This window comes from Myodes glareolus, chromosome 6 (genome assembly GCF_982192425.1).
Source record: "Myodes glareolus chromosome 6, mMyoGla1.1, whole genome shotgun sequence".
NCBI lineage: Eukaryota > Metazoa > Chordata > Mammalia > Rodentia > Cricetidae > Myodes > Myodes glareolus.
This window is the reverse complement of record NC_142031.1, coordinates 103,170,679-103,193,555: the sequence shown is the minus strand read 5'-3', so window position 1 is coordinate 103,193,555 and position 22,877 is coordinate 103,170,679. Positions and strand designations below refer to the sequence as shown.

The following is a 22,877-nucleotide window of genomic DNA, read 5'->3' as shown; positions in this document are numbered from 1 at the left end:
TGTGCTGTGGTTGTTTGTTGGGGTGTGGGAAAGGGATGGAGATAAAGTTCCTAATGAGAAATTATACCATGAATTCATATGGGAAGCGGGCTTGAGTAGATGGTGCTCCCTACCTACATAGCTGGAAGCTAAATGTCATCCAGGAATTTCTGTGCCTTTTGGTTCAATACACGCTTTCAAAAATCAAGACAGGAAAAAGTCACTGGAGGCAAGTGGAAACAGAAGTGTTTATCTCACAGGGGATGCTCTTTGGGGACAGGAATGTGGCCCTGCTCTCCTGCAGGAAGTTGGCCCTCTCTAAAGTAGTACTGGGTGTGGTTCCACAGGTGTCGTCTTGGCTGCTCAGAGACCCAAGGCCCAAGGACTGCATGAGTACAGGAATCCAAGACAGGCAAGACCACAGAGCCACATTCTTCCCTCAAGCCTACAGATGTCCTGGTCCATGTTGTCAGAACTGTGCTTTTTGGACATGACTGAGGATTTTAGCTGCCAGAGCTAAGCTCCATTTTGGATGAATTGCTAAATGACAAAGTTTTTAGAGTTTTATATTCCAGCTTCTTCAAATACTTGTCTTAGAAGCCTGATCTCTTTTCTGCTTGTAGACCCACATTTGGGGTTTTGTTTCAGAGCTGTTGCCTGACCGTGTTGTTTTCATTGAACATTTTTGAGAAGCATCTTATTTCTGTATTATCTTCTACTGTACAGATTTGTAAATTGTATAATCCTCTTGGGGAAACGGGGAGGGCAAGGTTGGAGGTATCTCAGCCCTTCTGCTCAAGACTCTAAGGATAGGTGATTCCAGAGGAAGAATTAAGGAAGACTGTTGTCTTTCCATCTCTTTGTTCTGCATTCTACGGCTGGGCCTTTTATCAATGTGCTTTCTTCACTGCTTATTACGAAATAACTCCTCTGACAGGTACCTATGTTGGAAACATGGCAGCACACGGGACTTTGAAAGGTCTGTTTATACTGCTTACATATAGTCATCAATAAGGTACAACTCATAGTGACCCCTTTCATGTTCAACATCAACTCAGGATTAAAGGGGCAGCCTCAAAGCAGTGCACAGATGTGAAATGGCCTTAAACACTGTATGAATGACACTGTGCGTGAGTGTAAGAGAGTGTGTGGGCATACACAGTTGCTCTCTCAGCTCCTCGGGAGGCTGAGGCTCTGAGGAACACTGGAGCCCAGGAGGACAGGATTTGTTTGAGCAATACACTAGGACTCTATTGCAGATAAATAACTAAATGTATATCTAGGAAAGCCAACAAAAACAAATTGTCAGTTTCTAAACAGACTGAGCTTAGAAACAACTAACCCTGACCCCAGGATTCCTAGAATGATGGACTACAGAAAAATGTATTGAGATATTTTGTTATGAATAATTTAAAATACACAAAAGAGAAAAAAAGTTGAGAACACTCATAAATCTACCACTTGTTTTCTGTAGCTCTTAGGTATTTTAAAGTAATTTCTTAGTAGTTAGTGTGCATTTTATGACAGTTTCTATGCTACAGTTTAAAACACTGACAATCACTGGCAGAATAAGGAAATAGTCTATGAGTGCGTTTTTAATGTGTTTATGCTTACTGTCCTGCCCTCCCCTTCTTTTTCTACTAATGGGCTCAATTCTAGTCTTATTTCTTCAGAGCACTGCTAATACACTTTATGATAAAATGCCTGAGAGAATCAACTTATAAACAGAGTTCTAGAGATTTCAACCCATGGTCTCTTGGGCCTATTGCCCCACAGCACATCATAGAGCATGGAATCAAAGAGGCCTTGTTTACCTCAAGAATGGTAAAGAGGGCTGGTTACAAATACCCTTTCATGGGCATCTCTCAGATACCCAAGTTTCTTCCTCTACAGTCGACCTCCCAGAGGTTCTACTACCTTCCAATAGCATTATAGGCTGTTACTGAACTTATAACACATGGCCTTGTGAGGATACTCATAATGCAAAGTATTATACCTCCTGTTGCTTACTTCCTCTCAGGCCTCCATGGGTCCCTGGGGCGTCTCAGCCCTCCTTAGCGTACCAACGTCCTCTGAATTGGTACTATCTCCTTGCTGCCACCCCTGTGCATTTGTGGTATCTGCCCATCTGTGGGCTGTTTAGACCTGGTAGCAGTGCTCTACCGGATAGTTTGTGGTAGGGCCATCCTCCAACTCATAGGCCAGGTCTGGCCACCTATACGGACAATTTCTCTTAAAGCCACTCTAAGTTTTGTCTGCAGTACTCCTAGATGGATCATTCGATGTGAAACATGTCACCTCATCTGGGAAGGGTCTACCTCCGTCCTTCCCTGGCAACAGGAACTTACTTCTTGTCACTCTGCATGTGTGCCTACCTCCTTACACTGTGGCTTCACTCTCAAGTACTGGGAGAGAGTTCTAGACCCCAATGACCCTTAGACCTTTTATTTAAGTGTTTTAGTTTGCAGTGAGTAACTAGTCGTTTTTAAAAGTATTATTATTTTTTTAATTTGTGTGTGTGAGTCCCATGTATTGCCATACATGTGGAGGTCAGCTGACAGCCTTGTGGAGTGAGCCCTTTTCTTCCACCTTTACATGGGATCTAATGATGGGACTGGGCTTGTCAGGCTTATGTGGCAGGTGTCTTATCCACTGAGCCATTTTGTAAGCTCCTTAATTTGTGTGGTGGTTTTAATGAGAATACCCCCCAATAAAAGAATGGTCACCATAGGCTCATATATTTGAATGCTTGGTCATTAGGGAGCAGTACTCCTTGAGTGGGACTAGGAGGTGTGGCCCTGTTGTGGTAGGTATAGCCTTGTTGGAGGAAATGTGTCACTGGGGGTGGGCCTTGAGGTTTTAGGAGCTCAAGCCAGGACCAGAGACTCTTTCTCTTCCTGCTACCTACTGAACTGGATGTAGAACTTGGTGTAGGAGGTTCTTCTATTCTTGTGTTGCTCACCTTGGTTAATGAATAAAGAAACTGCTTTGGGCCTGATAAGGCAGAACTTAGGTAGGTGAAGAAGACAGAACTGAATGCTGGGAAGAAGGGAAGAGTGAGAGATGCCATGGATCTTCTGCCTGAGGTGGATGCTGGTTAGAATCTTGCTGGTAAGCCACAGTCACATGGAGATACACAGATTAATAGAAATGGGTTAAATTAAGATGTAAGAATGAGCCAATAAGAAACTAGAGCTAACGGGCCAAGCAGTGTTTCAATGAATACAGTTTCTGTGTGGTTATTTTGGCTGTAAGCTAGCCGGGCAGCTGGGACAAACAAGGGACCCTCTCCTTACAACAAGAATTCTCGGCTACCTCTCCAGCACCATGTCTGCCTGCATACTGCCTTGTTTCCCACTGTGACAATAATGAACTAAACCTCTGAAACTGTAAGCCAGCCCCAATTAAATGTTTTTCTTTATCATGGTTCTGTGACCATGATGTCTCTTCACAGCAAGAGAACAGTGACTAAGGCAATGTGTTTTGGTGACTGACCAGTTCTGATTAGGGGTATTACAAGGATAGGTTTAGCAAATTGTGATCTCACTCAAACGCCTTTAGGTGAACAGGAAACACTACAGAAGAGGCTCACCCACTTGCACTGCATCTACCTTAGGCAGGAAAGATACCCCTTCTGGCCAACTTCTCCCAGGAAAAAGGTCATAACTTAAGATGGAGAATCTAGAGCTCAATTTCATCTATTCTTTCCAAATTCCAATGAGCTTCAAAATATCCATAATATCTGTCAAAACAAACAAACAAAAGACAAAAAAAACATGTTTTTGCTAGAGCAAAAACATGGAATAATCTCTGAAATATAAAAAAGGCTGGTGAGATTTGTCAACGAGAAAAGAGGTGGGACGAGAAGGGCACACATAGGTGGTGAAGGAAGAATACCTTGAGGGAGTTTAGTGGGCTCTGCCTGGCAATGCTTCAGGCACACTGGTAGCTAGAAGCTCATCCCTTACCTGAGTGAGGCACACTGAACGGTGAGACTCTTGCATGGTTCTGGGAGGTGGGCTACTCAAATTGTTACCCAGTTTGAAGATGTGACTTTGTGTTACTCAGTGTTCCTATTAAACATTTTCGTAGCCCTTATGGTTGTCCCTCAATCTCTAGATCTCTGCTATACTTTGAATCTAAAATACTCAGCCCCCAAGTCCCATGTGTTAAAGGTTGGATCCACACCTGGCTTGTGGTAGAAACTTGAAGAGGGAGGACCAAGTGGGAGATCTTCTGATTGTTAAGGGCACATCTTTAAAGTGGGTATCGGGACCTCAGTTCCTAAGGCTGAAAAATATATTCCTCTTTGGCCATGAGATGAACGGCTCTGCTCCACCATGTGCCTTTGCCTGAGTTAGTGCCTCATCATCAGCGCACAGCAACAAGACCAACCCATCCGTGTGAGGTGAAACCAGAAAAACTGAGCCAAAATAAACCTGTTTTTATAGTTTGGTCTTCTTTGCTATGTGTTACATTAATGCAAAGCTGCCTAGACTAATTGCCATCCAAATGAATGGGGAGATGTGCAATGCAAAAACTCATGGGCCTGGAGGGACCCCAGTTCCTTATCACCACCCTGCAGATGCTTTTCCTGGCACCAGAGAAGACACAGCTGTGCCGTCTCTTCCTGACTTCAGTCCATGTGACTGTGACTCCGAATCCAGAGGCTTGTCTGCTCCATTTTTGACCCTGAAGTGTTGTCCTGTACTAAACCAGCCCTCATATTTAATTGTGGAAGTGTTTCTCAGCAAAACCAATCCTTGGTATTTTGAAATCTTAGTTCTTTCAGCTTATAAACCACAAAAATTTCTCTCAGGGTTCTAGACATTTTTAAAGGGGAGGTGTGTGAAATTAAGATGTCAGTGGAAATCCAGCCCATTGTGCCAGCTATAGAAGCCAGAAAGTGGGAAGGAGCATGGTGTTACAGTGAATACCAGGTTTAGAAAGCATTAAAATGTGTCTGGGTTAAAGACAGTGAAGTGAGGAGAACTGAGAAAGGCACACAGGAAGCCTGACAGCTCTCCAAGTGTTGCCCACCATGTGGACAGAGGAGCCAAAGCAGTGCAGGTAACAGTGGTGAGAGCTGCTGAGGGTGGCCCCTGGAGGGTGAATATAAAGGCCCGAGAGAGATACTTGTAAAGTAGTGCTCTGTGTGTGTGTGTGTGTGTGTGTGTGTGAGAGAGAGAGAGAGAGAGAGAGAGAGAGACAGAGACAGAGAGAGAGAGAGACAGAGAGAGAGAGAGAGAATGAGAACACTGATTGCTGGTGTGCTGGATCAGCACAACAGTACTTAGTAATGTGGTAAGTGGGTCAGGTCACTGGACCCCTGGTACTTCCATTTCCTCGCATAGAAGTGGGATGAGGATGTACATGGGCTTGGAGCAGGTTGAAGATCTCAAATCCAGCATCACCATGTATGATGGAGGTGGTGGAGACTATGGGATGTGTTATGATCTGGTAGAAGAAACTGGGCACTGGTGAGAAGAGCTAAGAGAGTAAAGACTGCCTCATACACAATCTACCATGGCCCAGAGCCCACACAGGGCTCTCCAAGTGTTGGCTACCATGTGGACAGAGGCCAAAGAGGTGCAGATAAAACTGGTGTTGTCAGGAGGGTTTCTGTCCTGCCTGGTTTCTGTCCTCCCACCAGGTCCCACAGCGATTTAGCCCCCAAAGAAATCACACGAAGGTCTATATTAATGATAAACTGATTGGCCCATTAGGTCAGACTTCTTATTAACTCTTATAACTTACATTAGCCCATTTTTCTTGTCTATGTTAGCCACATGGCTCAGTACCTTTTTCAGCCGGGCAGATCACATCTTGCTTCTTTTGTGGTGGGCTCACAACTGCAGAGGAATGAGCTTCCTCCTTCCCAGAATTCTCCTGTTCTCCTTGACCAGCCTATACTTCCTGTCTGGTTGTCCCGCCTATACTTCCTGCCTGGCTACTGGCCAATCAGCATTTATTTAAACCATAATTGACAGAATATAGACAATTGTCCTGCACCACAATGGTGAGAGGATGGTCCCTCAAGCATGAATCTAAAGGTCCAAAGATCCCAGACAAAGCTGACTTTGTTTTTCTTATTCAGAAAATAGTGCACACTCAATGCATACAATATAGGGTGAAGAGGCATGAAAGGCACTGGCAAGCCTGGTTTGTGTAGCATTTGAGGTATTTCTGCTACCTTTCCCCTCTCTAGAGGGACTAAGGATCAGAATAGAAATCTCTGTAGCCCATTTTCCTCCAATACTTTTTGCAGCATTCAAACACCCTGATGCCTGAACCACAGCCCAGTCACATTGGAAGGGACCTTTAAACATACTTTTCTACTTGAAATTAATATTTTATACATGCAAAATTTGAGTGTGATTTGTTGGTGAACTTTTCTGTCCTGCCAGTCACTTCCCAAATAACCACACAGAGACTTAACATTAATTATAAATGCTCAACTGATAGTTTAGTCTCCTTTTTAGCTAGCTCATTCATATAACTTAAATTAACCCATTTCTATTAATCTGTGTGCTACCCTAAGGCTCATTTATCTCAACTATGTGCTTCCAGTCCTGCTTGCTCTGTTTTGTGGAGTCTCCTTGTTGCCACCCTTCTTCTCCCCAGCATTCTCTCTGCCCTAAAATTCTGCCTAGTCATCGACCAATTCTATTTTTATTAACAGTGAGAGCAGCGCATCTTCACAGTGTACAGGATTGTTCCACAGCAGTGATTTTTGGATAATGTGTGGCCAATGCTAGCTAACCCTCTGTTCTTGAACTCTGTGTGCCTTCTGTCTCGACCCCAGGAAGAATGTCAGGGCCACACTGGCTGAAGATTTGCGAAACCAGTGAATCAGGCTGGCCCTTCCAGAGTCTCCTACTGGAACCTAAAGGTTCTCCCTCCCTGTGGTCTGGAAGCAGAGCGTCCTGCTGAGCATTACAGGCCATAGGAGCCCATGTCTATGAAGCAGAAAGCGCTTGCCAACTCACAAGTTTGAGTAAAACACGAACCTTCATCATGCTGTCTCAGTTTCTTGGCATTACTGTGGGCGAGGCCAACCAAATAACATGAACATACTATTGCCCCTGCAGATCTCTTCCTCCTTGTGGCCCACCATTATTTCAAATTTCATGACTATAATTCCTTTAGTTGATGATTTTACTAAGCTTTGTTCTGCCCTATTTTTCATTTTGAACTTTATAATCAGTACATTTTTCAATTTGTTTTGTTCACATTATTACTCTTTTTCTTCATTGTGATTATTGTGCTGTGCAATTCTCATTCCTTTTATGAGCATCTATATTTTGGAATAAAATAAGAGAAACAAGTTGCTAGATCAAAGTATAAGTACTTATTTGGGGGCTTTTGCCATGTCAGCATAGCATACTGATTTTTTTCCCATCAGGCCTTGCAGGCACTGCTTCTGCGTTAAGCATGATTATACATGGAAACCATTGTAGCCATAATAATGTAGCACTGAGGAATAATAATTTTGAATGAATTATAAAATCACTATAATTATGAGATATATTGATTTAATCCATGTATGATTGCCCATGTGAGAGGTAAAGCCCCATGTTTGTTCCTTTGTTACATGGGTCTCTCAATACGTGTAGGCACCACCTTCTTGAAAAGGCTTGGTAAACTAAGACTGGCACAGTGAAGATGTCATAAAAGAAGTATATTGTTCTGTATCTAAAATGTTCGCTGGAGGCCATATGTTAAAAGCATAAGAGGAAAATGGACTTTGGGGAAGTGATTAGACCCTGTGGGCCTCAACATCATTAGTGGATTTCCTACCCTATCTACTGATGGGTTTATAATTAATAACTACTGGATGCTGGTTTTAAAACTATAGATGGTAGTACTTAGTGGTAAAAAAGTATCTTTTCCTTGTCCTTCCCACTCAACTCCTGGCTGCCATCTTTGCTCTGCCACACACTCCTGATGCCATGATGCTCTTCTTTGCCATAGGCGAATTAGCCAACCATGCACTGAAAGTTCCGAAGTTTTGAGCCAAATAAACTTTGTTTCTCTTAAATTGTGTGAGTTTGAGTATTTTGCCATAGTAATGGAAAACTGGCTAACATATAGGGATTAGAGAAAGACTATTAAACATAACATTAACTTTATGAAATACATACATATATGAAATATAACATTAAGTACACACATATGAGTACACCAAATAGTTCTCCAGAGTATGCACTTCCAAGCATAGCTCCAGGGAACTCTTCTCCTGACTTGCTGTCACCTCATTTCAGGTGGAAACATCAGTGACCAGGGCAGCCCCATGGCACTCACTGCTTGTTTTTGAGGACATGCAGATGCCACAAGTTCTTTAAGTGTTTGAACCAACCCCAGACCCAAGCAATATCACAGTCCTTGCTCTTGTCCTTGTGACTGTGGATCAGGGTGCAAGATCTTAGCTATTGCTTGAGCGCTTAACTTGCCTGCCTGCCTGCCTGCCTGCCTGCTGCCATGCTCCTTGCCATAATGGTCATAGACTCTAACTCCTAAAACCATGCACCCCAAATTAAATGTTTTATTTTATCCTTGACCATGGTAATTTGTCACAGCAACAGAGAAGTAACTAAGGCACTCATAATTTAGTTAAACCAGCACTGCATCCTGCTATATACTTCTATTCTTAAATGCTTCCTTTCTGAATCACGGAGAAACACTTCAGTCACTTGGTATATCCAGCCCCTCACTTCTCACCCCAGTCTTGCCTTTCAAATAATCGGGTAATTATATATAATAATTATATAGTAATTGTCCCCGTCCTTATGGTGGGAGAAGGTGATGTGACCAATTCTGGCTATGAAACATTCATGAAACACTCAGGGATTTGGGGAAGGGTTTGTCTTTCTCATGAACAGGACTGAAATCGCTGGCATTGTCACATACCTAGCCACATCCCTTTGATCATTATAACTACCAAAGCTGGACTGCGACCAGGAGGGAAAGACCAGTACAGTCACAGCATTACCCACGTTCACACTGTTGAACCGAGACAGAAAGGAGAAAATAGGAAGGCTCCACAAATCCTCACCACAAAACTGTCTTTTATTAACAAAACCAAAGAACCCCAAACACTTTTTGTGGACATTACCTTTTTCCCTCAAGATTTCAAAATGGTATTCTGTGTGTACATATTTTTAAATTTTCAACACATTTAGAATACAGTTGTTGACATAAAACAAGCCTAAGAAACAAAAGTGAGATTTTCTTAAATTAGATTTCATACATTTATAACTATCAAATGGTTATATTTGAGCCCTCGGTCCTAGTTCGCATGCCATTTCTCCTTGGCCTTATGGGATGGGGGCTGCAGCTTTTGTAGGACAGCAGCACGTGTTGTGGGTGCGAGGAAGGAATCAATGTAGAGCGACTGAGATGCACAACTGTTGATACCAGTGGTGAGTGGAAAGGTGTCAGCCCACCCGTCTTAAAGGAACAAACAAAACCCCCATTCATCCTGGGGGTATTCTGTCTTTCCCTTGGCAGGCTGGCCAGGAAGATACTAGTTATTTGTCAAACAGTTAGGAGTTTATAAAGAGGAGAGTCACCACTGCTACTGTTGCCTTGAGGGCCCTTGGTCAAAGCCAGAGCCCTGCAAACTGCCACCTTGGTTCAGAAAAGGGCTTACTACACAGCCCCAGGGGCTTCCTTCATGAACTAAACAATCCGGATCTCAGAGATTAGCTCTGCCATGTATTATTTGTGTTGAAATGGGTAAGAGGAAGAAAGCTGTATAGTTCGGATGAGACTAGGCAGCACCTGAGGTCTTCTGCAGAACGGCTTCCCCTCAGCCTGTCTGGGATGGTTTGCCCTACCTTCATGTAAGAGGGTGCTGGATGGCCCTGAGAAGCCTATTATCAGGCTCAGGGAGATTAGAGGATAATCTTGGGGAGTTATACACACAGAAGTAATCAACCCAAGGTGAACAAGAATAGTCACGACTTAGAATGAAGAGACTTAGGAGGCATCACTTGGAAAATGAAGGCCAGATGTTTAGAGTACCAGTCCCACAAACAAGGTTCAGCACTCAAAATGGTTCACGCATGAAAAGGCCTTCTCTTGAATTCACAATTCTTCCTACTTTATAAAAGGAGTAGTAACTAGGGCAAGCATTTAGGAAGTACTGAGGTCCAGACTATTACACAATCCTGCCTTGTCGTTTATGAATTATCTCCACAACAAAACATGCTTAGGAATCTAGCCCACTTGTATCACGAACAACAACCAAACTCTGAAATTTATGTGACAGGATTATTAACCGTATGTGAATCCAACAAGATGTCCTTAAAAATAATTTTAAAAATTACCTAGATAATAATTGTCTTGGTTAGAATGTTTGTTCCTTGTGTGTATAAATTCAGCCTAGAATTTATCCCCTCAATTTGTATGAAAAATAAGGAATGTATTAATTTTAAATTCATACTTTAATAAGTTACCAACATATGAAATAAACTTTTGAAGGGCTATAGATGGATCTGGCTGGCATTATCTACTCTGTTTTTCAGGGATAAGCTATGCTGATAACAGGTGGAGGCTGTTTTAATCTGGGCGAATGTCTGAGAATTGCTAATAATTAGTCACTAATGGTGTTGACCATAAGACACAAAGAGGTAAGCGGTGTCGCTGTGCCTTCTCAAGCTCTACAGTGCGTGCTGAGTTGCCCACTTTCCTTCTGGGTCAGGAAGCTGTCTTCCGCTCATGCTCTTCTGAAGACTGCCCATGGAAAATGCTAACGCACTTTTCTCACAGGGTATCTAGATTTGCTAGCTGGTGTTTAAGACACATCGCACAACTGTTTCTTTGTTGATAGGGATGACACCCTACTTTAGATACTATGTACAAAAAGGTGTGGCTGTCGCCTTAAACACTCCCACATGCTCAGCTAACAAGTCATGTGATGAGTGTGACTTTTCTATCTAGTCAATTTACACCTATAGACAAGCACCAAGAAACATGCACACTACAGGGAGCCTAGATATGGAGAATTCGTATTTCACCGTGAAGGGGACGCTGTCACAAAGTGCTGACGGGTGGTTCCTATCACTCATGCTCTAATTTGGGGGTCTTTGCAACAAAAGGGGCTGTGAGGGTTTTGCCCCCTCCTTCTTTTCCTTTACATTAGGTTCTGTGTCAGGCACTAATCAGTCAGGTGGTTTTTGGTCCAATGGGTATGATAGTTGTCTTTTTGCACCGTTTTAATCCTTCTGCAAAAAGCCAAGTTCAAATGCTGGAAACCGTGATGTCTCTGGTACCAAGATGTCAGAGAGAAAGTGAACAGCACCAGCCATACCTGCAAAGTAAAATGAGCATCTCTTAAGAACTGCATGGGCTAGTGAATAAAATAGTGACATTAATCCCTTCCTTCATCTACAGGGGCTATAAGGACATAAAGAAAAGTACCATCATCAGTTAAAAGTGGAATCATTAGAAACAGCACCCAACAGGAAATTTATCATTCCTTAGGTGTGTGTGTGCGCGCACATGTGAGTGTGAGTGTGTGTGTGTGTGTGTGTGTGTGTGTGTGTGTGTGTATGTGAATTCAGGCATATGAAGTGTGAGTATGGACATCAGCAGACAACTTGAAGTGTCAGTTCTTGCCTTCCACCTGCCTTGTCTGAAACAGGGTTTCCATTTTCTATTGCACACACACCATTGTAGCTGATTGGCAAGATTCTGAAGTTCCTCCTGCTTCATGTCCCAGTTACTCTTCAAAGTGATGGAATTATATACTTGAGCTATATACATCTACACATCTGGATTCTGGGGGTTCAAACTCAGATTCTCACACTTGTGTGACAAGCAAATTTACCTACTGTGCTATTTCTTCAACTCCATTATATTATGTTTTAAGAAGTAGCTTTTGGATTCTCATCATGCATTTGAAATGTTAAGATGATACTGCAGCATCTACCAAAGAGATATAGATGTAGAACTAGGATGCAGCTACAGTGCTTATCTAACAGGCGTGAGGGTCAAGTACTATAATCCAATGATAAAACAAACAAAAGCCATTGAAGAATTTAAGGATGTTGTCAACAGTATGTCAATAAATAAAATTTTCCTATCAAAGCTTTTATAGTCTTACATTTTCTTTAGCTTTTAAGAAAGTAATTTTCAAATAAGTGCATGCATATATATATATATAATAATGCAGAAGTTATTATATAAGGTCACCCTATAACATCCCCATGAGAAATAGACAAGATCTACTGAGTAAATGGGAATGTTAAGGGAGGGTAGATTAGTGTAAGGGGAGTAAGGAGAGGAGAAGGGGAGGGGAAAGAGGGATTGGGAAGGGGGTTGGAGGAAGACAGAGAGGGAGAGTAAAGAGAGATATCTTGTTAGTGGGAACCATTATAGGATTAGTGAGAAACCTGGCACTAGGGAAAAATCACAGGAACCCATAAGGATGATCCTAGGTAAGAATCAAAGCAATAGTGGAGAGGATACCTTAACTGTCCTTCCCCTGTAAGCAGATTGATGACTACCTTAATTGTCATCATAGAACCTTCAGCCAGTACCTGATCAAAGAGAAGCAGAGAAGCTAAGCAGTAGACCAAGCTCCTAGAGTCCATTCACAGAGAGGAAGGAGTGATAACAGAAGCAAAGGGGTCAAGACCATGATGGGGAAACCCACAGAAACAGCTGAGCTGAGCTAATGGGAACTCATTGACTCTGAACTGACAGCTGGGGAACCTGCATAGGACTGAGCTAGGCCCTCTGAATGTGGGTGGCAGTTGTGCGGCTTGGGCAGTTTGTAGGGCCACTGGCCATGGAACTAGTATTTATCCTTAGAGCATGAACTGGCTTTTTGGAGCCCATTCCCTATGGAGGGATACCTTGCTCATCCCAGATACAGGGAGGAGGGCCCTGGTCCTGCCTCAAGTGATGTGACAGACTTTGTTGACTCTTCATGGGAGGCCTCACTCTCTCTGAAGAATGGACAGGAAATGGGGGGGAGGGAATAAGTGGGAGGAGGGTAGGAAGAGGGAACTGGGGATAGTATATAAAATTTAAAAAAAAAAAAGATTGCTTTAAAAAAAATTTAAAATAACAAAAAAAGCTAAAGAAAATATAATAAACCAAATAAACCAAAAAGGATCTTTGTCTTTCTAGGACTTCAATTATAATTATAGTATTTATTAATTATATTACATTCTTTTATACTTTTCAACCTGGGTAGACTACTTAAGACTACTTAATTATTGTTATTTTTACTAATGGCCTTGTTATAGCTATCAGTAAAAATACTGAACTGTCTTCACTATTCACTCATTTTTCTAATAATTAATATCCAATTACTACTTTCCACTAATATTAGTTACTAGTAATTCTTTATATAATTTAAAGAATTAAGTGTATTTAAATAACTAAGAACATATAGAATAATATATAAAATGCAGAAGAGGAAACTTATTATCCCCCTATCCAATAAGCCTTCCAGGCTTTGTCTGCATATGTATTTCACAGAAGTTCTAAAGTTTTTGGAGACATTCGCAGAACAAATGTAGGCAAGAAAAACATGCTTGCTATACTTTTGTTTTAGTTCTGAAGTGTTAACTCAAGCAACACTGCATGTACTAATGCTTGTCCTTGGAACAGAGGAACCAAATAACCAAATGTTAAGATTTTATTTTTCGTATTCTCCTACCTTCAAAGAGGGAATACGGTCTGTCAGGAATGCGACACCCATGTGCTCCATAATCTAGGCACCACTCTGCAAACTAACAAGAAAGACAATCCTTTTTAAGAATAGAATTTCTTAAGAGGCAACAAATGGGACACTTGAATGAATTTATAAGAACTGAGGAGGGGGCTCAAGAGAGGCTCAGTGGTTAAGAGCATACAGTACTCTTCCAGAGGACCCTGGTTCAATTCTAAGCACCCATGCCAGGTGCTCACAAACACCTGAAACTCCAGCCTTAGTGGGAACTGACTCCTCTGCCATCTTCAGACATCTGCACTTACATGCACATTCCTATACACAGACACACACCGACACATAATTAAAAATAATAAAAATAAATATTGAAAAAAATAATTGAAGAGGCCAGTTTGAACAGTAGTGATTCTAGGGCTCTTGACTGTAATGTTTGAACAAAACCCCCTAACAGGATGAGAGTTAGGGACCTTTCCTTGCCTGTTTCCTCTTTTGTAGGGTAAGAGAGATGACTCAGTGGTTAAGAGTCATCTTTGGATGCTCATTCCAAAGGTCCTGAGTCTTAGCAACCACATGGTGGTTCATGATCATCTGCAATGAGATCTGGTGCCCTCTTGAGTTAGAGACCTGTTCAGTCATCCTCATTAACTTAGACCACGAAATCCAACATGGACAAGTTCAACAGAACTGCAATATATGGGCTGCCCGTGCATGCTTCAGCACTGCCAGGGCATAAATTTCATTTTCAAAATTTCAGGTCACATCTACCCTCAAACATTGTAGGGACACGTGGAGGAGAAAAGCAAAATTCAACAGCACCCTGCCTATTACTTTCAAGTGCTTGCTCCATCTGAATAAAAATCCCTGCTCTGAACTTGCCTTCAGACCTGGCCGCTAGTTCCCGCTGGCCCTGGGTACTTCTGGAGAACACGCTCAGTGTGCTGCTTTTTCCCCCACGTCTCTTTACTGTCTTTAAACTGTTGCTGAAACAATTCTCCATTGTGGAAATACCTCAGCCCTTAGCTCTTTGCATCCCTAATAAGCTAAGGCCTTCCTTCTTCTATCACAGACACTGTCTTGGTGTCTAACTCATCACTTCCCCACTAAGGACTCGACAAACACCAGTGTGGGAACCCAAGTTCCTCCTGATCCTTCCCACCCAGATCCATGGTGATGTTTCTAAAGAAGAGTCTCAACATGGATCCTCCATTTTCCAAACTGGTGTTCAGTGCTGCCTAGTTTTAAAAATCACCTGTAGGTCCCGAAAATCACTAGTAAGAGGGATTCTTTATTTAAATGATCTAGAGAAGGTCACACTGGTCCTCAGGTGTAATCAAGGTTGAGAACTGCTCTGTGCACATGTGACTCCAAGTCATATTTAACACACCGTCCCCACCATGGCATCCCACAGCACTGAAGTGCTCCCTCTTCAAGAAACACTAGGAAGCTTCCTGACTCTGGCTTTGTCCTAGGTACTCTAAAGTATCCCACTCCCCTTGGTTACTCCCTTCCTGACTCACTTGCAAAATATTATTGTTGAAGAAATAGGTCTCCCTATTTATGTAACTATCTAAAATTAAAGTTACCCTTCATCTAGCTCCTGTTCTGCTCTGGCCCCATGATCTAGCAATCATGAATTTTATATCATTCTTATCATTCTCTTGGGTGCTTCAAGCTCCAAGCCTCTGGGCAGGCAGTTTCCTCTCTACAATGTTTCCCATTCCCTCTGCATAACTTCCAGCTGTCTACCTCTTTTGGCTTACACACCACTTTCTGACCTCGCATGACTAGACTGGGCTCTGCCCTCTTACATGCTTCTACAGCATCCCATGATTAATCCATGAATGTGGGCACCCTACAGCTATTCAAAAACAGAGAGGCCATTTTATTTGAGTTGACAAAAACAAACTAACAAAAACACCCCATAATGGTAGCAGGTGTTCACTGTCCAGATGGTATACAAATATGTTATCCATATGCCTCTATCTGCCAATGGCCACTGCAAACATTTTGGTGTATTTTTTTCTATTATTTAGTGTCTGTACATAATTGCACCATCTGAAACATGCATAGTAATAAAAATACAAACAAGCATTTACCAAGTCTAGCTTCTTGCCATTCATGAAAATATACTGAAGGCATATTTAATTGTTTCTATTTAGGCCCATGTGCTACTGTTGTACATATTACATAAAAGTAACCTAGACAAGGACGATCACGGAGCTTACATTTCACCAGTCTGAGCCAAGCAATAAGCAATACACTCAATAAATAACTGGATGATTCTTCCATGTGGCAGTCTTAAAGATCCCAAAGAATGTCAGTTAAACTAGCCCTGGAGTGGCAAAGTGGTAAATTGCAGAGGGAAATACATTTTTGGTGAAGGAAACAGGTAGTAACAGTTTAGAGTCCATTACATTGAGAGGGAGGTGCATTGAGGCAGTATGTCTGAAAGGGGCATAAGATGAGACAAAGTAGAGAAACCCGCAAGGGTCAAGGCATGCAGGACTACAGAAACTTGGAGAGGAGTGTAGGTTTGTCATGTAACCGAATGTGACACTAATGAAGGCTTTAACTAGGAACAATTGTAGATAGTCTACATGTTTAATTCTTGAAACATCCTGGGTAGATAGGTAGTTGTTTTCTCTTCATTTTTTTCAAATAAAGAAATAGAGGCTTGAAGAATAAATGTACTTTAGGACAATAAAGCTTGTATACAAGTTGGGTATGACATCAAAGATCTGTAACCCTAGAACTTGGGAGGGGGAGCAGCAGGAAGATCAGAGTTCGTGGTCATCTTTGGGAACAGCAAAACCAAAGCCCATCTGCGCTAGCTCAGACTCTTCAAAAACAAACACATAAACGATGCTTATACGCAGTACAGTAACTCTGACCAGGCAGTATAATCCCTGAACTTCTGGTCTTCAGAGTAACCTTTATGTTTGCTGCCCTCATCTCAAAGATGGGGACAGAGGACCAAGGACAATGATGTGACAGAAGAAACAGATTCAACCACAGATTGGGATGGGCAGGCTCACAGGGGGAAGAGGAGTCGCACTGTTGGACTCTGTCCTGGGAAGTTCCAGAGCTGCAGGGATAGAGGTGTCCTCACCTTGCAGGCTCGATAGAGGTACTTCTTATCCTGTGTAAGGTGGTAAAGGGACAAAAAGGAATAACCATTTCCGGAGGTTCCATGGCAGATTCCATAGCCTTTCCGGAGCAGACCTCGCTGCCAAATCACATCGCTGCAGTCCATGGCCTCTTTCAAGTATTTTTCCTCTTTAAAAACCTAGAGAGGTAGAGAACAAAACAGTGTCAGCAAAATGTTTTCAATGAAGAACTAGAAAACCATTTCCCCCACTGATTAGAAAAGTATACAACCTTAGGAAGACTGAACAAGCATTACGGCTAAGCAAACAGAAGAAGCTCTCCACCCAGCCAGGTCCTGCTCATCCTTCTCCTCTAGGGTCTATACCAGTGAGTCCCCCACCCCATCCTCCTTAATCTACCAGATCTAGCTCTGGTCCCACATTCAGTGTTGAGGCCTAGTCTGGCACCCTGTGCCTGGATGGTGACTAAACTCTAAGCTGGTCCTCTCCTCTCCACATGTCCTGAGTACCTCCTCCAGACTTCCACTGGGCTTAGAAACATCCTCCAGTCTGAGCTGAGCCCCACCTACTTCTGTTACCCCATTTGAGCATCAACACTAAATTGCTCCAAGACTGAACCCTAAACCCCATTCAACTGAAGGCAATCTGACAAGTTGAATGGAACTTGTCAGTGGAAAGAGAGATTCAAACATCAAGTCAACAAAGTAGAGACACGATTTCCATGCCAAGAAACACTACCAACAAAGTAACTTCAGATTTCTAGGTCCCATTGCAATGGCACAAGTCACATAAATAGATCATCACTGAAAACGCAGTCCTCTCTTAGTGATGTTCCTGAACAAAAGCAACTCAGATGATACAGAAAACAAAGATGTAAAACAGCAACAATACATATGAACAAGGAACTCAAAGAAGATACGAACAAATACCAGAATGAAGACTGAAAACTGTGAAGGTTGGAATAATGAAAACAAGATATGAAAACAGACTCTCAGAAGAAAGCCAAAATGAAATAACTCAGGAGAGCCTCATCCATAGATTGGATTAAACTGAAAAGAGAATATCAGGCTTTGAAGACAAAGGAGAAGATTTTGATCACTGATTCAAAGAAAAATCTCAAGTCCAACAGAAAAAAAGAAACCATGAATAGAACATGAAGGAGCCGAACACTGATTAAAAAACAAAACTGAAGCCAGGAAGTGGTGGCGCATGCCTCTAACCCCAGCACTCTGGAGGTAGAGGCAGGCAAATCTCTGTGAACTCGAGGCCAGCCTGGTCTACAGAGCTAGTTCTAGAACATGCTCCAAAAAACTACAGAGAAATCCTGTCTCAAAAAAACAAAAATAAACAAACAAAAAAACACAACAAAAAACCTGAACCTACAAATAATAGGTATAAAAGGAGAAGAAATCCAGGTCAAAAGCAAGAAAATATTTTCTACAAAATTATACAAAACTTGCCTCATCTAAAGAAAGAGATGCCTTTTAAGGTTGAAGAGGCATACAAAATACCAAATAGACAGGACCAGAAAAGAAAGTAAGTCCCATGCCATGCAACAGTCAAACACTAAATTTATAGAATATAGGACATTGAAAACTAAGAAAGATCAAGTTACTTTAAAAGACTCCCCATCAGAATACCAGCTGGTTTTTGAAATGTCAATTTTTAAAATATCTTTGAGAAACTTGTATGTGTACTATATTTACACAATTTCTTCCTTTTCTCTTCCTTCTCAGTCCTTCCATGCCCCCCAAATTCATGGCTTCTAAATTATTAATTATTATTGTTACATCTGGGTGATGGTAACACGTGCCTTTAATCCCAGCACTTGGGAGGCAGAGACAGAACGAGTTCAAGGCCAGCCTCATCTACAGATTAAGTTCCAGGATAGCCAGGGCTACAAAGAGAAACCCTGTTTCAAGAAACCAATGTGTGTGTTTGTGTGTGTGTAATAATATATATATATATATATATATATGTATATAAAATTGTTACACACACACACACATATATACATACATAGAGATTATTTAGTGTTGCTTGTATGTGTATGTTTAGGGATGACTGATTGCTTTGGATCATATCACCTATCTAGCGGCTCGTCCCTGGAGAAGACTGAATCTCCCTCACTAAGGGTAGGGCCTTGTGAAATTTCCGCATTCACAGTGGCATGTCAATTGGTATTGTCATTTTTCAGGTCTTATTTAGGAATCCATATTGCTGAGATTTCATGGGTGCAGAATACCTATCATATATACAAGAAATTATCTTGCAGCAGAGCAGATGTCCTAGTCTTCTGGCTCTTAACGTCTTTCCACCACTACTTCATGGTGTTCTCAGTGGTGCATGAAGGGGTTGTATTGAGGATGTATCAGTTGCTGTTGGAAACCCCATAGAGAGTTGTTTTCTGAATTTTGACCAGTTGGGTCTTAATGATCTTTGGCTACTGAAAAAAAAGGGTTTTTTGTTTTCATTTTTTATTTGTTTGTTTTTTTTTAATGTGATGAGAGCTACACTTCTCTGTGAGTAGATGGTAAGTATCTAGAATGTGGTTACAAACGACACTGGTTTAGAGAAGTGACAATAGGTTCTCCCTAGGGTTCCAGGGTAATACCAGTCCTGGAGAGCAGACTAGTTTTACCATGTCATACACGAATTCCTTCCTGTGGTAATTTGAATAAGAATAATACATTCCCTGGAATTTGAATATTTGGTCTCAGGTGGTGGTGCTGTCCTGTAAGGCTTGGGAGAAGTGGCATTGCTGTAGGAAATACATCACTGGGGGTGGCCTTTGAGGGTTCTAAATCCATATGCCTTTCCTACTTCACTCTCTGCTTTCTACTTGCAGTTTAAGATGTGAGTCTCCAGCTTCTGCTCCAACACCATGACTGCTGCTTGTTGCCATGTTCCCTTGCCATGATGCACTGTGAGCCAAATAAACCATCACTTCTATCAACTGCCTTGCTCATGGTGTTTTATACAACAACAGAAAAGTAAACTAACATAGAAGATACTGGTACCAGAATTGTGGGGGAATTGCTGTGAAGGACCTGACCATATTGGGTTTGTTTTTTTTTTTTTTTTCAATGAATGGTAAAATCTCTGGGACTTTGGACTAGAAAAGTGGTTCAATCTATAAGCAGGGCTTAACGGGCCACCCTAGAAGGATCTGAAAGACCATGGAGAGAAAAGCAGACTGTAGCAGTAGGGCTCAAGAGGGAAGCAAGAACAACTTTAAATATACTAGTATATCTAGTATCATCTATCTATCTATCTATCTATCTATCTATCTATCTATCTATCTATCATCTACCTATCAACCATCCACCCATCCAGCCATCCAGCCATAAATGTTTCCTAGTATACTGGTTTGGGTAGGATGGTTCTTTTCACAATATTTAAATATTTACTCTGCCAATCTCTGAGTATAAGAGGTCTTTCTATCTTCTAATGTCTCCTCAATCTCTTTATTTGAAGATTTAAAGGATTCACTATAGGGGTCTTTTACCTCCTTAGTTTTATTACTACTTTTTCTTGTCTTTGTTTCCCTTTTCTTTTTCTTTTTTTTTTTTTTTTTTGGTTTTTTGGCCATTGTGAATGGTATCACTTTCATGATCTCTTTCTCAATGTGTCTATAGCAAGTTGATTTGATATCCTGCCATTTTGCTAAAAGTGTTGATCATTTCTGGAAGTTTTCTAATGGAATCTTTAGGATCTCTTCTGTATAAGATCATGTCATCTGTAAACAGGGATAGTGTGACTTCTTTTCTGACTTGTGTCCCTTTACTCTCTTTATCTTGCTGCTTTAGCTAGTGATTCAAACACTATATTGAAAATGAGTGGAGACAGTGAACAGCCCTGTCTCTGTCCTGATTTTATTTATTTATATTATTTAAAGACAGATCTCTCTAAGGAGCCATGGCTATCCTGGAATTTGTTATATAGACCAGACTGTCTTTGAACTCACAAAGACCTGCTGCCCTATGCTCCCCATGTACTGGGTTACAGGGAGTACTCCCTGCCCAGCCTTGTCCCAGATACTAAACTAAAGGACGCTGAGGTAAAGAAACAGTCTTCTTCAGGAAAAGACCACAGAACTTGGTTGTCCAGTGCAAATGGTCAGCCCCAAACACATTTACAAGTCATGTCACATAGAATGAATATACTGTATTTGTATATTAGGGAATAGATATAACATGTGTGTGTGTAATGTGTATAATCTGTGTGCATATACATATATGTAATACATACATATAACACAACGCCATATACATGTATATACAATATATATGATATACATATGTGTGTTCATGTATTTAAGGGTGTCCATGTATTTAAGGGCCAGTGGTTAGCCAAGGATATGGTTTCTCCAGTACCATTTATCTTATTTTTTTCTGACTTTCTCACTGCCCTAGAACACATTGAGTGGGCTAGACTGGCTGGCCAGTGAGCTCTAGGGATCAGCATTTCTCCATCTCCCCAGCACCAGGATTACAAGCTAACAAATGATCGCACAATGTACACAAATACAAAAATAATTAAGTTAAAAGGAAGAGAGGTGGGAGAGATGGTTCAGAAGTTAAAGCACTTGCACAGCATGCGGCCTTGGATTCAGATCCCCAGAATCCGTGTGAAGGTGGCTGTGATAACACACATTTATAATCTCAGTGCTCCTATCAGGAGAAAGGAAGCAAGGAAAGGAAATCCTCAGAAGCGCACAGGACAGCCAGCCTAGCATGCACAGCAGCAAAATGACAACAGTCCCTGCTCAAACATGATGGAAGGCAAAGACCAACACCCCAGGTTACCCCCTGACTTGGCACATGTGTGCTCACATGAACATGGAGATTGCACCCAAGGTTGCCCTCTGAGCTCTATACAAATGGCCTGGCACATGTATACTCACACCAGCACAGAATTCAAAATTTAAATTAGTATTCAGTGTACAACTGAATAACGGGCTTTGAAGGACCAACCTGAACGATGCAGAAGCACTAACCTGATAGGCCTGCAAGAGCATGTGGATGACGCCTGGAGCACCATGGCACCAGTGGACCAGTCGGTCTGTTTCATTGCTTAATGAAGATGGGTAATTTCCAGATCGGAATTTTTTGTGGCGCACATAATCAATACTAGGTTTCACCATTTCTGTTAAGGTTTCTTGGTCCACTTTTGCTTCTGGCTTTAAAGGCACAAAAGAAAACAATTCATCTTTCTGTTTTTTAACTACTATAACATGGCTAATCTAATAAAGCATTAATTATAACACTAAAGAAGATACAAAATTAGATAGAATCTTTTGGTTTTTTTCAGACATAGCTTTTTTGTTTGTTTCAAATCTCGGAAATCTTGAATGTATTAGTGTTCAAATGTATTGAACTTTCTATTCTTTGATGAACTGAGGCTACCACTTGAAATCAAGCCATCATCCAGAGTGGTGAGAAGAGCAGAGGACTCTAATGAACCCTGAATTATGAGAGTTTTATGTGTGTTGTCTAATCTCTCATTTCCTTCCACGTGGCATTTGCCTCCTCCCAAAGGCCAAGTACAACACACCTCTCAAATCTATCAACTGGCTTTTTCATTCTGGTCAAATTATTTCACCTCAATTTCTTTATAAGGTAATCAAAATAATTAGCTCCTATTGAAAAGTATATGCCTATCTCCTTCATTCAGGAGTTTGTATAATAATGGTTATTACTCGCTGAAAACATTCATTAGCTGTTACCTTGGAAAATGAATCAAGTTTGCATTATGGAACTAGGACTACAAACAGTTGGAAAATACTATTTTAAGGAACTCTTTCAATTCGTTCTTTTTTAATAAAAGTAGTAAAATATAAAATATTCAAAGGGTTTCACAATACTATACAGATTCTCATCAAAAAATGGTGGCAACAAATTGAAAGTAAGGCTAATTAAATGTCTTTTAGTGTGACGTATTACCAAGCCCTCACAAATCTGGGTTATTGATAAAGTCTGGGATAAAGAAGTCTCTGTCAACATACATGGATCTCTGTGGGAAGGGGAAATAGACAAGAACTCCTGAGAAAACTGGGAGCGTGGGGAGAGGAGAAGGAAGGGTGGAAGGGGAGAGGAGGCAGG

General features: G+C 41.4%; 1 protein-coding gene across 1 annotated transcript in view; it reads right to left on the bottom strand.

The window, feature by feature from the left end:
* Nucleotides 1-9,030: 9,030 nt before the first annotated feature.
* Lancl2 (LanC like glutathione S-transferase 2) overlaps nt 9,031-22,877 on the bottom strand; it is a 51,517-nt gene continuing 37,670 nt past the window's right edge. Inside the window, exons 6-9 of the mRNA XM_085691182.2 lie at nt 21,773-21,955; nt 16,776-16,952; nt 13,655-13,727; nt 9,031-11,293 (exon numbers count right to left, since the gene is read on the bottom strand). Coding sequence (XP_085547308.1) covers nt 11,199-11,293; nt 13,655-13,727; nt 16,776-16,952; nt 21,773-21,955 — 528 coding nt within the window. The 3' untranslated portion in view covers nt 9,031-11,198. The remainder of the gene's footprint in view (nt 11,294-13,654; nt 13,728-16,775; nt 16,953-21,772; nt 21,956-22,877) is intronic.